The following is a 15,621-nucleotide window of genomic DNA, read 5'->3' as shown; positions in this document are numbered from 1 at the left end:
AAATTGCCCAAAATGCTTTAACCATCTCACACTCTTGATATTTCTATGGCAAACTGCACTCTCTGGCATATTGAAAACACCCCCTGAGTGTAGGGGACTCAAGTCACTGAATTAAACCAGTTCTGAATGTCCATGGACTCCAACACCAAGTTATGCAATACTTATACAATTAGACCAAATGAAATGATGACTACAGGTGAAAACATGAAATATATAAAGCATATATACTTACTGAGAGCACCCCATGTGACAGTATGGGGTGACTATTAATGATAAAGACCAAAATCAGGCTAACAGACCAAAGATGCTTCAAACAGTCCAAAGATGCTTCAAATTAACCACAATTAAGACAAATAATTTAATAGCAAATCTTCAGTTTAAAAACCTGGAAAACAATGTTCTGCAGGACCACCAGAGTCACCTAGTGGGACCAAATTGCAGCCAGCAAGAAACAAATAAATGGAGGAATCAAAGTTTAAGTTAAATACAAAACAAACAGTATATTTGGTTACTATGATTTTCTTTGCAATTTCATATTCACTGACTGGATAAAAGAATTAAGACTGACACTGCTTGCATCCCTAGGTGTTTTGTTTCCTCTTTGGTTTTGGTGGTTTTTTTTCTTATTTTGGGGGTTTTTTGTTTGTTTATTCTGGGGGTTTTTTTTATGTTGACAATGAAGGCATTTGAGGCAGGGTGGAAAGTAATTAAAAAACCCCCAACTCTACTTTAGGGATTTGCCACAAGGCTTTAGATGTACAAAGCAATCCATCTAGGATAAAAATACCTGACTGGACTAACATTAAGCCAACAGCCATCTATGATTTTGCTAATTCAACCAACTCCCCCAACTTCTGCAACATTTTTAAGGAACTTTTGTTAAGAAAAAAAATCACTAAGTGCTACTTCTGCTACCACAGACTAGGCAATGATAATGAGATTTTTCATTTGCCATTTAGTAAAGAGAGAAGACTGGCAGCTCTGTATGAGTTCATTTACCCCACTGTTGTAAACCAGAGCACTTAAACTGTGCAGCTCTGCAGAGGTGACTGCTCAATGTCCTCTGCCTGCCACCCATCACCTAAGAAAACCTGTAATTTCTACCCATGTCTTCTGCATCAAACACAGTGGTGAAATATTCAGTCCATAGAGAGATGCCTCTCTTGCATACCTGGCTCATACAGTGCAATTCCTTGGTTTGAGATGAACTGGTTGCCAGACTTCCAATTCCCCCTCACCTCACAGAGCAGGCAGGCTTTCTCATATTAGTTTCTAGCATAAAGCACAGAATTACTAGCTGCTGAGATCTTCTGATTGTCTACAAATTTCTCTGACTCCAAAGATCTTACAATGTATGTGATTACTACCCTTTTTAGGTGTTTACATTGCATCGCACTCTTGACATAAATATTTCAGTGTCTTGGGGGCTGCCTAATATCATAGGCATCTGTAATTTAGATTCTGATAGCTCTTAAATGGACTTAGTTTAAAAAGAGCAGATTAGCTCAGACTCTTCTGACCTAAACTCCATGAAAACCATCATACATCCATTGTAAGTAGCACTGGAAATGCAAGCTAACCATGAAATGAGAACATACACTTCAACTGGCAACAATGAATAGCACCAACTAATGAAGATGCATGCTCATAGCTGTAATATAATTATCATGGATCCTTCATAAGCTCAGTTACAGAAATCACTGCAGATAGAACACTATTTAACCCAGGCCATTGCTGAAGGAATCTAGGTTGCACTCTTGCTGATTCAGATTGGCTGAATTTTCTCAAAGACCTTATGAACTCTACTTTAATGCAAATCTCAAACCCTTTCTTTAGGTTCAGTGACCTTCCTGGCTTGAGTTTATTTCTAAGTGTCCCTGATCTTTTTGTGAATATATCTATGATAGGTCTCTTCTTCAGATGATTTTCTTTATGCTGGTCTCCAAGACTGCCATTCCACTACAGCTGAAGCCCATTTGTCTACTCTCAAGCATTCCAAATGATTGTGGATATTCTACAAAAGCTTTTGTAATTTTGTCCATGAGACGAAGTCTGAATTACACAATACATTATCTTTTTGTGGAAAAAGATACATACTAAGACCCACTTAATATCATGAAACAGATGAAAACACCTATTGCATTCATCTTGCAGGAGAATCAGTCTAGTGCAGAACAGACCAAATCTAAAACCTGCATGTGGAGGAGCTCTACACAGAGAGACTGACAGTATTCCATCCAATAGGCCAAGACAACATACAACAACTTTGTATGAGATCAGGGACTCCTGAACAACTTTAGCCAGACTAAGAATTAATAATGCAAAAATAAACCAAGTTCCACCTTGGCTCCCCAGGCAGGAAAAAGAGCACTAAAGGAGGGTCTTTGTCACCCTGTCTCTTACACATGACCTCTGACAATGTAACTAACATTCCAATTTTGTGTAGATCAAGCATATGAAAATAAAACATATGAAATACAGTCAAGCATATGAAATACAGTCAAAGAAACAACTTTTAACATTTTACACATTTACTCTTTGCCCTACTGAACAGAAAAGGAATTTTTTGTGACTTCATCAGATACAGGATCTTGCTCTATACAGAAATCATACTTCAAGATGGCTTACACAAGAATGTAAGCAGAAGGTTTAGAATGATTGCTTTGGCATATCTGTATAAAGCACAATAATTACCATGTTGAAGTAAGACCGGATTTTGACCCCTCTTGCCAAATCCCAAACTATGACATTTCCATCATGTCCAGCAGAGAAGAGAACTCTTGGATCAAATGGGTGAGGTTCAAGCACAAACACTTCATCTTCATGTCCCTGAAAATAAAAACACAGCAGAATGAAAAAGAGCATTGTCTTAAATATTTACCCAAGGACTCAACATGGTCTCAAAAACGACACAAGGACTCAACCTGCAGCTGCCACATTAACCTATGAAAATACGCAGCAAAAAAACTACTTTAACCACACTTTATTTTTGGTAGCAGTGGATTACACTCTTTTCTTTCCAGTTGCAATTTTACCTTCCTAAGTAGTTTGCCAAGTATGTCACCTTCACAAGTATGTCCCAATACTTTCACCAGGATTTAAAAAAGATTAGTGTCCAAAACACTTGGTATCTTGTGGTCTTATATTCTACAGATTTCCAATTTTTTTCAGCAGAGTATCAGTTAAAAATTTAGTTTAAACTCATAAAGAATGAAATATATAACTTAAAGGAGAGAACAATATATTCAAATTTAATGCTATATTTTAGAGATTTGCATGAAGTATGTCCATCTCTAAGCAGAGTATCAAGTTACCTACAGTTAACCATTTTCTCAATTACAGAAGTGTCAGAGATTAGTAAAACTGTTGATTTATTTTAGTTAGAAGACTAATTTTTGTACTCATGGAATTATTAGATTGCAGAAGTGTCTCTGGTTAAAGAGGGTCTCTGATTAAATTTACCCATTAACAGTATTTTAAAATATCACATTAAATAAAGATTAAAAAGCCAATCATTTTCTTCTCTCCTTCAAGATAGTACTCCATTAAAAAAAAAAAAAAAACAAAAAAAAACACCCAATGCAGTGGTTACTTGTAACTTTAAGCTTTTATTTTCTAATAAGCAGCTGATAGACATCTCTATTACACTTCAACTATCTGCAAACATTTGTCACCGCAGTTTCCAGATGCAAAAAAAAACATAAGGAAGAATGTCAATGATGTATAAATAAATTTTGCATTCAAGATTGATAAATCAATATGCTACACCTTACCATGAGAATGTGAATGAGCTGGCCAGTGAAAGAATTCCAGACCTTCAGAGTCATATTATTAACTGCAGTTATAACAGAATTGTCATGGCGATCCCATGCCACCATGGTCACTTTCAGCTTTGTGATTTTATCTTCAACTCCTTGAAAACTTTGTCTAAAACAAAAAAGTAAAAAATTTCAGTGTAATCCTACTTTGCCAAAATAGTTTAACACTACTAACAAGTGAAAAAACTTCCATATTTTGCTGTATTTTTAAGACTATTTCTTGAGAAATATTCTTAAAAGAAATTAAAGATGTCTTCCATAATGTAGCATGTACAATCACAAAGAACTGTAAATACTTAAACAATGACTAAAGGAACTTCCAGAAAATCCCATCTGATACATGACCTAATTTAAATTGATAGCTACAGTATTTCTTGTGACATCTAAAAAACAAAAATCCAAATTTATCAACCAAGTAACAGCAAATTGTCCTAAAGAATATTTGTAATAAGTAGTTCTCAATATGGAGAGAAGTATTCTATATCTTTAAATTATCTAAATTCTCAGGCAATATTTAGAACTACACCACTACCTTGGCATCACTTTACTATTGGTAATAATGGCACTTAATCTTGCACGAAACCCGAACAACAGTAATCTATAATATAATATATCAGAATACTCAAAAATTACATTTTGGCAGTGTGATTTAAAGAATAATCACCCTTGAATTCTCTAGCACATTTACTTCTAAGAAAACATCAAACAAATGCAACAATAGCAAGTTACCACTATGTAGGCAGACAAAATACAGAATCTTCCATATAGTAAGCACAACACCACATTGCTCAGTAGTAGAAAATGTGGTTATAGCCAAATTCCCTTCTAGATTCAATGCAGAATCCAGCAGGCTTTATAAGCTGAATTCACTCTTTCCTTTCAGTGTAGTGATTTAATTTTTTTGATAAAACAGTTCTTGTGCAGAAAAGATCAAATTTGGAATTGCATTTATTCCTCTCATCAAAAGGACAAAACAGAATTCTGTTAGAGTGTTTTACAAAGAGTATTTCAGTTTCTCAGATAAATTCAGCATTTATAACCACAATGAAGAAGAATTCATTCCTCTGTTGCCCAGTGGCAATTAAAATTGAGAATTTTTACTGAGAGTAACTCAGTCTGTTATCAAAGTAGCAGCATTTTATACACTCTAGTCCAACAGTTTGACAACCTATGTTTTGTTGCATCTGTCCATAACTGAAAAGATAATGTCTGATCTAAACATCTAACTAAATTACAGCTTATCTAGCCTTCTCTTCCATCCCTCTCTTGGTCTTTCAGATATCTTACCACAGATTACTCCTGAAACTGTTATGGTTTTTTTTTACTAAATATTTTTCAAAGCACTCACATAGGGGAAAAAGGCTTATTCCTTAAACCTGTTATAAATCTTTTTAATTTACATCAGCTGAAAAATATCTTCATGCCAAAATAAAAAGGTGCAAGCCGCAATTCCTACTAAGTCATTCTCCATCTTCAAGCATCTTTTGTTGCTTGTTCTAGTGTACAGAAGTTTCCCATACCTACAAACTCTTGTAAACTCTCATATTGTTTTAACAAACACAAAACTATTACAGAGTCAGCAATTTCTTTGCTCTGGCATGTTGTATGAAATGGACCCAATACTGCTTTTCTGAGCATGCAGGTTCCACAATATCTGTAAATATTACTAAAATACAAGCAGTCTCAAGAAGAGACCTGCCCTGATTTTCATGCTCCAGAAATAAATATCTATGTAACAACCCTATATGAATTAGACCTTCAATGGGTTTTTATGATCTTTTATTGTTTTAATCTAATCAAAGTATCTGTGGCACTATTATCAGGACACAAGCTCATTTCCACAGCTGAATATGTAGTCAAATATTTATTTTAGTTGGATTTCAAGAACTAGATAAGCATACTGTGCATTTAAGCAATAATAATTTAAGCCTCCTCTTTTTCCTTTCTTTCACTCTTCTTAAAAAAATTTTTAGTAAGTCAGCAAATTATATTAAAGGCCCTCAAGAATCTATGTGATAGCAGAACATTTTACATCACTTACCCTGCTGGGCGAGTAGCCATATCTAACAAAATGCTTTTCCATTCCCTTCGCTTAAATTGCCAGATTCGTGCTGTTCCATCACGGCTTCCACTCACAAATCTAACAAAAGGGGGGAAAAGTTACTCAGAGATCAAAGGCAGATCTGTGCAGAAAAGACATCTGAAAATTGAAGTCCCAGACATTAGAATTCAAAACCAGAAGGTATGAGTAAGAAGTCCAAACAGTGTCAGAAAGCTGTACAAGTGGTTTGAGGTTAAAAACACTTCCCATACCAGCAAAAAAACTGAAGGCCTCTAAAAAGACAAATCTGCTTCCCTGTCTTGAGCCCCTTCCAAACTAACTGTTCTATGACCTTTGGTGCACCTTGCTGAGTTATGACACTGCACTGGCAGAGGGACACCACAACCCAATGAACATTTCAAGGGACAGACCCCATAACACAAGGTCAAGAGGAGAGGCCTGCCAGTAGAAGTACAGACATGAATTAAAGCAAAACCTATTCCAAATAAGTTAGCATTGTATACAGAGTAGGTATTATGATATTTATACAAAGAAAGTGTTTCCCAGCCTGAGTTTCTCTCCCATCCTTTTCGTCCCCCTTTTAGAGGTTCAGGGGTAGGAGGAGGATAAAGAGGTGGGTGAAGCTTGGCTTGCAACTATTTGTATCATGATAAAAGTGTGCATTAGAACATCAAATGAGTAAAGTGTCAGATGCTTCATAATAAACCAAACTATTTGCTTGAGCATCCTTCATATCCAACATCCAGAACTTAAAGTGAAACATTAAAAAAAGCAGTAGGTTAGCTAAACAAAACATGGTTAGACCTAGTTTAATAATTTCTCTATATGCAGCAGTCACTTAACTCAAAAAAGGTTTACATGTTAAAATGTATCTAAAAGTACATGTATTTGCTATGTGAATGCACACACACATACATATTTCTCAGGAAGAAGTTTCAAGTATTTTTAAACCCATAATTTTACCAACACAATGAAACTGTGAAACTAAGGAGTACCATTAAAAAGAAACACTGAGATTCCAATAGTTATAGACAATTTTACTGGATGAAATTCAAAATAAAGCTCTTTTTTTAACAACTCTCTCTGGAAACTGATATTTAAAAATGTCTACAAGGTCAAAAAGCTAGCTCTGAATAGTGTGCTTACCTGCTACTACTATTAGAAAACTGAATGCTGTCAACTTTGTCCTATATAAAAAAAGAGCAGAAAAAGAAAAAGAAATCAAATTTCTCCAAGTTATCCCCTTTTTATCCAAATTATTACTTTAATCGAGTACATATGTAATTTTAGAAAATGTATTTACAGTATGAAACTCCAACTCTGATATCTTCTCTGGCTGACCTGATCCAAAGAAATAAACCCTAATGATGTGATCTGTACTTCCAGTGGCCAAAAACATTCCACCTGAGAAAAACAAACAGATAAGTCTTAAAAAAAGGGCAATCTACTGTTATTACAGTATTTTCAAAGAGATGTAACATCAAATATTTCAATTTATTCTCTGAAATTTATAGCTGTATCTCATTTCAACTATGCCTGTAACAGACCTTTAAGTAAAAACAAGATTTAGAAACTCCGAAGTTTAACTGGAGCTGAATTACCTCACATTTGCTGTCAGTAAATATGCATCAGAAGGTGTATCCAAAAGATTAGCTGACCAGAGAAATTTGCTTGCAGCTAAGCCCTTAGAAGCCTCCCTCTTAAAAAAATTCAAACAGAACTAGAGCTCCAGTACATTTTGGTATTTTATCCAATTATTTATGTAGCATTCTTCAGTTACCAGCTCTAGAATCAATGAAACCCAGATCGTGAGAACTCTGTAATCAGCCCCTTCTTGTACAAATCCCCATATATTACACCTCAGATAAAGCTGACTCTCCCAATTTTTCTGCAAAAAAGGTATATATCTATCCTGTTCTGAAAAGACTTGCAGTCACAAGAGACTTACTTACAACATTTCATGTTTAACCGTTTCTAGGAATTTCTGTAGCAGCAAGTATTAATGCATAAATTCTGAATTTCTATTTTAAATATTTGGGGTCTTTTAACAGCTACTTAAACTCAAATCCATCTCATTAAAAATAAATATGCTACAGTAACTGTACTGTACTTTTTTTTACACTTCAAGTGACTTCCTACATGCATACAAGGAGAGGATGAAAAAAGAAGTTGTTTACCAGCACTAAAAGAAGAACAGATCATTTGGACTCCAGGCCGAGGACGTTCTGTAAACTTTGTTGGCCTTGGACTACAAATAAAAAAACCAAAAAAACAGTTAGATAATTTCCTAATAGGGTTTCAAGAAACAAGTCAGTATCTTAGAAATAAAGGACAGAAGGATAAAATTAAATATGAAAGAACAGATGGCTGCCCATTTATAAACAATTTTGTGTGACTATGCTTCATGGTCTGATCTTTGGAAACTAAGACATCCAGATGGACTAAGTAATCCATGCATCGAGGAGAGCTGTAACATAACTTAAATCCTATTCCCTTCTGATATTGCCATACATAACACTCTCCTGAAGTTATCAGCAAGGCAGAATGGAGACAGTTTCCCATGATGTTCAGTTTTACACCACTAGGTGTACTGGTTTTCTCCTGTGGCATATGTTTGCTTTTACAAGAGAGAAACAGAGGTGGGTGCTCTATATAGACAAGGATATTAAAGAAATTTGAATAAATTTGGAGGTTTTCACAGTATTAGAATGTAAGAGTTTCTTCAAATTACACACATCCTTGTAGGCTAGTTTCAAACAGTACCCAAAATGTCAGGACAAAGATTAGAAGTTTGTAAAAGATTTTACTTTATGGTATTCATTTTTCTCTAGGCATTTCAGAATCTCATGTGCAAGCAAAACTAAAGCTTAGGTGAACCTGGCACTTTAAGGATGTGTAAAACCAAAACAAATCAGATCAAGTTCTTCAATCATTATTTCAATTCTGTTCATGCATTACAGCAACCTCAAACCAGTAGGTGGTCTTGCACAGAATGCCATCTGCAATCTTCCCTCAAAGAATTAACTTACGAGAGAACAGCAGCACTACACCCACGAGTGTCATCACTAAAGATTCGCTCTAACATAAAAGAATGTATATTCAGAACTTATTCAAAATGTTCTCTTTTAAAAGCACAATGGCCTGTTATAATTAATTTTACCTGAAGGCAGATGCATAAGAGATCTTTCTCCACTAATTAGTTATTGCTATCTCAAAAAACGTAATAAGCGTTAAACCTTGTTGATGTTTATGCATAAAACAAAGTAATAAACATCAGCAACACCAGTTAAGAAATCTTTCTTCAAGTTACCCATTCACTATAGGCTGTTTCTGTGACCTTTCCTGCAGGAGTTTTAAGGTAACTCCATGCAGATTTGTGACAAGGAAATTTATCAAGATACACTAAACAAGACAAAGATCTTTCCTACAAAACAGCTGAAATGCTCCTTAACTGAGATACTAACAAGAACTATCAAACAATTCAATACACAGTTTACATAATTTGGAACAAATGTAAATAGATAAAAAGGCTGTTGTGAACTCTGCCTTTGGCATTAGGACAGCTAGAAAATAGAGAAAGTATGCACTTACATTCTAGTTTGGAAAACCAATTTAAATTCTCAAACTCACGTCTCTCCAATGTGTGCTATTTTAGGCATTAGGAGACGAGATTACAGCACTCTTCTACAATAGAGCAGATTGCAAAATGAGTTGGGCAATCAGTATTTTTGTGAAGTGTGGAAAGGGGACAAAAGCTGATTCTCCCCAGGACAGTGTTTCACTTTAAATATCTTTTCAATGCATTTATTAAGTGTTTTATTAGTTTATTAATCTAACCTGCAAACTAGCCTAACTCTGGTCAAGTAGCAGTTAAAGAAGACTTCTTCACAGAAAACAGACGTGTGATATAACCTCTAACTTAAGCCTTTGTTGACAAGGTAATGAAAAAGGCTCAGCATGTCTGAGTTCTGATATATTACCAACCCCTTTAACATCAAGCGCCTTCTGCATAAGAAAGCAAATAGGAAATATCACATCACACTGATAATTGAGAAATCAGTGTCCTGTCCAAAACAGGAATGTCAAAATCAGTGTGTGTTTTTCCTGAGTTTTTTCCCCTCTTTTTAAAATTATGGGAGAATAAATAGATAAGAAGAAAACCAGTACACCAAGCTCCTCTATTCAAATCTGTGAGACAGTTCTGCTGCCTTGCTCATATGGTCTGTCAGTAACAGACTAACACTGGAAACTTGTGATGCAAACAGGTGTCAGAAGAAAAATGAAACTCAGTGTCTTCCTCTGAAAGGATACATAGGCAAATATTTCACAGTGCAACTAACTTAACTGTGATGCACTGACCAGTTGTAATAATTCTCCCTTAAACTTGAATGAAGCACATGATTATTCTGTTTCTGATGAAGCACACTTTCTCACTCCTCCCTACTGCAAACTGATAGTAAACAACTCCTGTGTTTACTATCACCAGCCAGAATAGTAAAAGAAGACTAAACCCAGGGTGAGACTTGATTGCCTAAATTTTCAATTGTTTTCTAATCTTGTTTGGGCTACATTCTATGAATTCCTTGCCTGCAGCAACAACCAATCCTCCTCTGTTTGGAAACTGAATTAATCTACCTGGAATGTTACTGCTTTTAGACATACATGATAGCTTCCTGGTCATAAATCTCTTCAAGGAAAGAAGAGGAGCACACAGGTGCCCCTGTAACACTAAAGAACATGCATCCACACTGATCACAGAATCATGTGAACAAGGTTGCTCACTTTCCATTGAACAACCTGAGAATTTTGTGGTCAGCTGCACCAATGTCTCTTTCATCCTATAACACTATATCTATTGTAACATGTCCTTTTGCAGTTCATCAAAACAAAGCTGTCACTAACAGCTCCAGACTAGGCTATGTGTCTGACACAAACACAGAACATGTCTCAATTAACAAGGTTATCAAAAAATAGGAGACCAACATGGGAAGCCCCTAATTTCAGACATAATATTAATTAAATAATATTAACCGCAGCAGAGTTGTTGGCAAAGCTGAGTTACAAGATTTTTGCAATCTGAGAATGAAACAAAATAAACATCTGATAAGAAAAATAATAAAGATAAGAAAAATAATAAAGATAAGAAAAAACCCACAGAAAGTACAGCTCAGTGTAGTTAAGAACAAAACTGATTCTTTTTAATTTGAGAGCACACTGACCACAATACCAACTCTGCCTTTCCCATATTCCATGAAAAAGTTCAGCAAAGTACTAATGGCACTGCCAGTCATCTTGAAATGACAATCAACCACATGATCATCATGAGGCTGCCCTTCACCAGGGGCACCAGGTAATTCAAATAGTTTCGAGTACCAAAAGCAGGTGTGGGATATATTGATTTTTTTTTTCTTTAAAGTAGCTAAAATTTCAAGACTTTACCACCTGTGCCCATTTGAAGCATTGGGTAATTTAGTACCACACCTTCCTCACTGATAGCAATTGCATCCTTGTAGAGCAGGCTGCAGTCAAGATCAGGAGGAACGTGAATTCAAGTCCTGACTTAAGTGTGTTACAGCATCTTTCACCTGAACCACTCAGAACTCTAAGTCTTGCTTGAAAGCTCCAGTTTCTCCTTCCTGTGGTGGGAATTGTACTAGAACCAAGACACAGGGCAGCAAGCTCAGAGGCTGAACAACCATGGTAAGATCTTACTGTCCCTGCCAGCTTTCCTCCTCTTCAAAAATACTGAACAGAAGCAAGCCTGTATTTTTTACTACACAGATAAATGGAAGGATAAACTTCCCACTTTACCAGTGATACTCTCTTCCAGATGGCCTACACATCATATTTTTTTAATATAACTTCAAAAGAGGCCTTATGACAAAAATTAACAGACACCTTTCTTTCTCTTGATGCTCTTATATTGCTGGTACTTGTTCTCCCCCAGCACACAACTGACTGGATGTAGAGGATGTTGCACTTCTGCAACTCTGGAAGGAGAACCACATCCAAGTGTGTAAGAAGTGCAATCATGTCACTGAAAAGTGTTCTGACAATAAACACCCATTGCTGAGCTGCACTGGCCATGCAATGCAGCCTTGTGAAAAATTACACTGGATTGCAAGTTTTCCAGTAAAATTTATTTTGGTTTACTGGAACAATCATGATAAGCACAGTTAGAAAAGTTTACACCTTAGGCACATTGAGTAAAATTTCACCTAACTAACAGTTTCCCTAAACTAGTATACTGTTCAATTCAGGAAATTAAGACCTGTGTGTCCAACTGTTTTGATATCACAAATGGCACGGAGTTATACTCCACTCCCAAAAGACATACCTGTTTCTTATTTAGACATTTTTATCAAGTTTTAGTTTGGATTAAAAAACATCAATTACTTCAAATACATTACAGTTCTACTAAGCTTAAACAAAGATCTGAAAGAAGAAAAAGCACACAGTGATGCCTTTTAGTACCTTCATACAATGCCTAATATGTGGCACTGAGTTTTGTAAAGAACCATCTTCTTGCAGTTTAAAAATTGATACTTTCATTTGATACCTTATAGAACCATAAGGGCCCACAAGAAATTCCTCATTATATTCCCTCTTCAACACACTCATGACTGTACATTACTCATCTTCATGTATTTGGTTTTTTTTCCAGACTGAAGAAATACAGCTTAATGACTTTCTTCTCTCTTCTCAAACCCAACATAAAAAGTATTTCCAAAACAGAAGGTAAGAGCAGTAGAAAAATTCCAGCCTCAAACTTTAATCTGCTCTCTGTTGTTAAGCAACACGAGTCACTGGCGTGACTTAGGTTACCAAACCACTTCCTTGCTGTGCTGCACAAGACATCTCAACTGATCTGTTTTACTATGCCCCTGTCTAATCACATCTGTTGATATGTTGATATCTTCTCTTTTAATATTTGTTGAGCATGTCACTAACAATTTTTATTCTACAATTATATATCACCATGGGAGAATCCCCTACCAGAATTGGTACCAATTTTCTCCCTCTCTAAGCTTAATCTCAAGACAAATCTCATCCAATTCAATGATTGATTCAAACTTTCATAATTGCTAAATATTAATCTCCCAGCTTATGTACTGTAATCTACCTAACTCTCAAGGATTCACTATTTTCTAATGACAGAATTAGTTTCAAAAATCAATTCCATAGACTAAAACTTTACTTAGGAAAAGGAGAAGAAAAGAAAGAAAAGAGAAAGATAAGAATAAAAAACATGTGGGCTCAAAAGGTTTACCAATCAGAGAGACTAAAATTTCATCTTGTCAACAAGATGAAAGCCTTGTCAACAAGACCTCAGTCTTAGGAAGCCTTAAGAAAAATAATGTGGTGGCAACTGCTTTCCTTCACACAAAAACAAGCATGTAAGCTATCTCCTCCTGCCCTCAGTGAAAAGGGGAGTCTTAATTTGATTACAGCATGCACTAGGCAACGGAGGAGTTAGAACCTGAGACACATCTTCATTTACAGTACAAAAAGAGAGACAAAACATCCAGGGAACATCAAAATAGTTAAGGCCCAAACAACTAGAAAAGTACCTATGCAAGTGTGCCTGCAAGCTCTGCATAACCTCAGCACACTGGAAGAAAAAGATTATAGCAGCAATTACCAAAACTACAAGGAAATTGAACTTACCTGCAAGGAGCATATATCCATAAGAACACATCCCATCATCAAAGCTAAATCACTGATGATTACTAAAACAACTATTTCCAATTTTAAGCTATAGGTTTCAGTGATAAAGGAAAATAAAGAGTAAAGAACATTTGAAAGCTGCTGAGCAAGTTGATTTATAAAAACTATGTCAGAAAGTCCTGACAACATTTTTAGTATCTTTGAAGAAAGAAATTTCAGGCACAATTTCAGCCATCAATACATGGCTGTCCAAGAATTCTGCCTTCTGCCATGTTACAGCCAAGAGCAACTAAGAAAAGGTAAGAAAACAACAAACATTAAAAATATTCTATCCTGATTTATACTAGGACATTACTGTCTCCTTTAAAAGTGAATTTTGCAATCTAAATTGCAATAATTTTATCAACATATTTTTAATTTCATTTGAAATTCTGATGACATCAGAATAATGCAGTGCCAACTTTGACATTATATTAAACAAAAAACCCCAACAGTAGACTCATTTTCTAAATTAACAGATACACATTATCACTCCACAAAATGTTGTATTATCAACTTAGTTTTTAAAAGATAAGCAAGCAAGCTATAGCTACATCAGAAATAGATCATACCCAACAATCATATACTGAAGTAGTCAATGACAAGCTTGGTTTAGTCAAATTTTTCTCCATATTTGTACATCATTCTTAATTACATAAACAGAAGTAGCAATAAATAAAATAGCAACTAACTTTATTTTAAGGGTGCCAGCATCCCACAGCCAAAAGCATATAGTTCCATCTGCCCCGGTTGAAGATAAGTATCTCTTTGAGCCACTGCATAGTGGAGAGAACTGGGAAAAGGAGGAAGAAAAAAGAAAAAAAAATCCTGTTAACCTGTTCCAGATGTGCTAAGGAGTTCCACAATTCGTTTCAACAACAAAAAAAAAGAAGTCAAGCATCAAATCATATTTAAAGGAAACTGATCGGAATGAACACCAAAATAACAAAATGTTGCTCTGTCAACTTCCTCCAGAACAACCCTCCTGGGTTACTTGCCAAAGCACTCCAGGTTCCTCCTCTCTCCCCACCACCCAAGTTGCACAATAGCATGTAACTCATGCAAACAAAACCACAGTACTGCCAGTGACCACAGTTTTTAATCAATGCACCTCTGCTCAGAATCACAGCCTGCAAAGAAATGGTACTTCAAAACAGAACTGCCCACATGTGTCATGCAATTTTTTTGAACAAGAATTATGTCTGGGATTCTTCAAAGGTCAGGCATTTTGACAATAAATGTGCTTTTTCACTATGCATACCATGAAAATTCCTTCTCACTTCAAGCTTACTTGCCAAGCATGCATTTTTATTACACTGAACATTCTCATGTCTCATTTTTGCAAAGTAAAAACCCACCTGCAATGACGTTATAGATGCACTGTGGCCCTGCAGGACTGCTAAGGGTGCGCAAGTTCGAAGGCACCAAACTCGGATCATTTTATCACAGCTTCCAGCAGCTATCATGGTGTTTTCATAGTTTACTGCCATATCAGATATTTCAGCTGCATGCCCTCTCAGGGTAGCCAACAACCTTCCATCATCAGTTGCCCAGATTTTTACAAGGCAATCATCTGACCCCTAGAAGTAAGGTAGAAATAATTTCAACCACACTATGGGCTGCTTTGATGCTACAGTTAGCGCAGTGAAATGAAAAACAGAACTAGTGACATGCAGATACTCCCACCCATGCTTTTAACAGTTTTCCACGCTGCATTCAAAACACAATTTTACAATTGATTCTCAACAGTATATACAAATCGTGATGCATTTATAATACAGATCATAAATCCTACAGCATGTTGGTTGATGCTTCAGTAAGACATTTTTTCCAAAAATCCAGCACAAACTGAAGAAGCTGTTGCAAGACATTAAAATAAAGATTTACATTAAAAGTGGAAGTTAATTATAAACTGGTATTTTCTATCATTTATACCCACATATTTTCCTTATCTTCCTAGTTTCATCACCATCATACTTACCACAAGTTAGGTAAAGAGCTATTCCATTATTAGGTCAAACTACTACAAACCTG

General features: G+C 35.7%; 1 protein-coding gene across 3 annotated transcripts in view; it reads right to left on the bottom strand.

Moving 5' to 3' along the window:
- LOC120512061 (pleckstrin homology domain interacting protein) overlaps window positions 1-15,621 on the bottom strand; it is a 107,556-nt gene that overhangs the window by 65,583 nt on the left and 26,352 nt on the right. For all 3 annotated transcript variants that reach the window (XR_005629932.1, XM_039729983.1, XM_039729973.1), the window contains exons 8-15: window positions 14,946-15,167; window positions 14,280-14,380; window positions 8,058-8,128; window positions 7,184-7,284; window positions 7,027-7,067; window positions 5,860-5,958; window positions 3,774-3,927; window positions 2,695-2,829 (exon numbers count right to left, since the gene is read on the bottom strand). Coding sequence is in view for 2 of the 3 variants with exons in the window: in XM_039729983.1 (XP_039585917.1) it covers window positions 2,695-2,829; window positions 3,774-3,927; window positions 5,860-5,958; window positions 7,027-7,067; window positions 7,184-7,284; window positions 8,058-8,128; window positions 14,280-14,380; window positions 14,946-15,167 (924 nt within the window). In the remaining variant the exon portion in view is untranslated. The remainder of the gene's footprint in view (window positions 1-2,694; window positions 2,830-3,773; window positions 3,928-5,859; window positions 5,959-7,026; window positions 7,068-7,183; window positions 7,285-8,057; window positions 8,129-14,279; window positions 14,381-14,945; window positions 15,168-15,621) is intronic.

Source organism: Passer montanus, unplaced genomic scaffold, assembly GCF_014805655.1.
Source record: "Passer montanus isolate IOZ18808 unplaced genomic scaffold, ASM1480565v1 scaffold11, whole genome shotgun sequence".
NCBI classification, from domain to species: Eukaryota; Metazoa; Chordata; class Aves; order Passeriformes; family Passeridae; genus Passer; species Passer montanus.
Note: the sequence above shows the minus strand (reverse complement) of the source record. Positions and strands in the feature narration are given on the sequence as shown.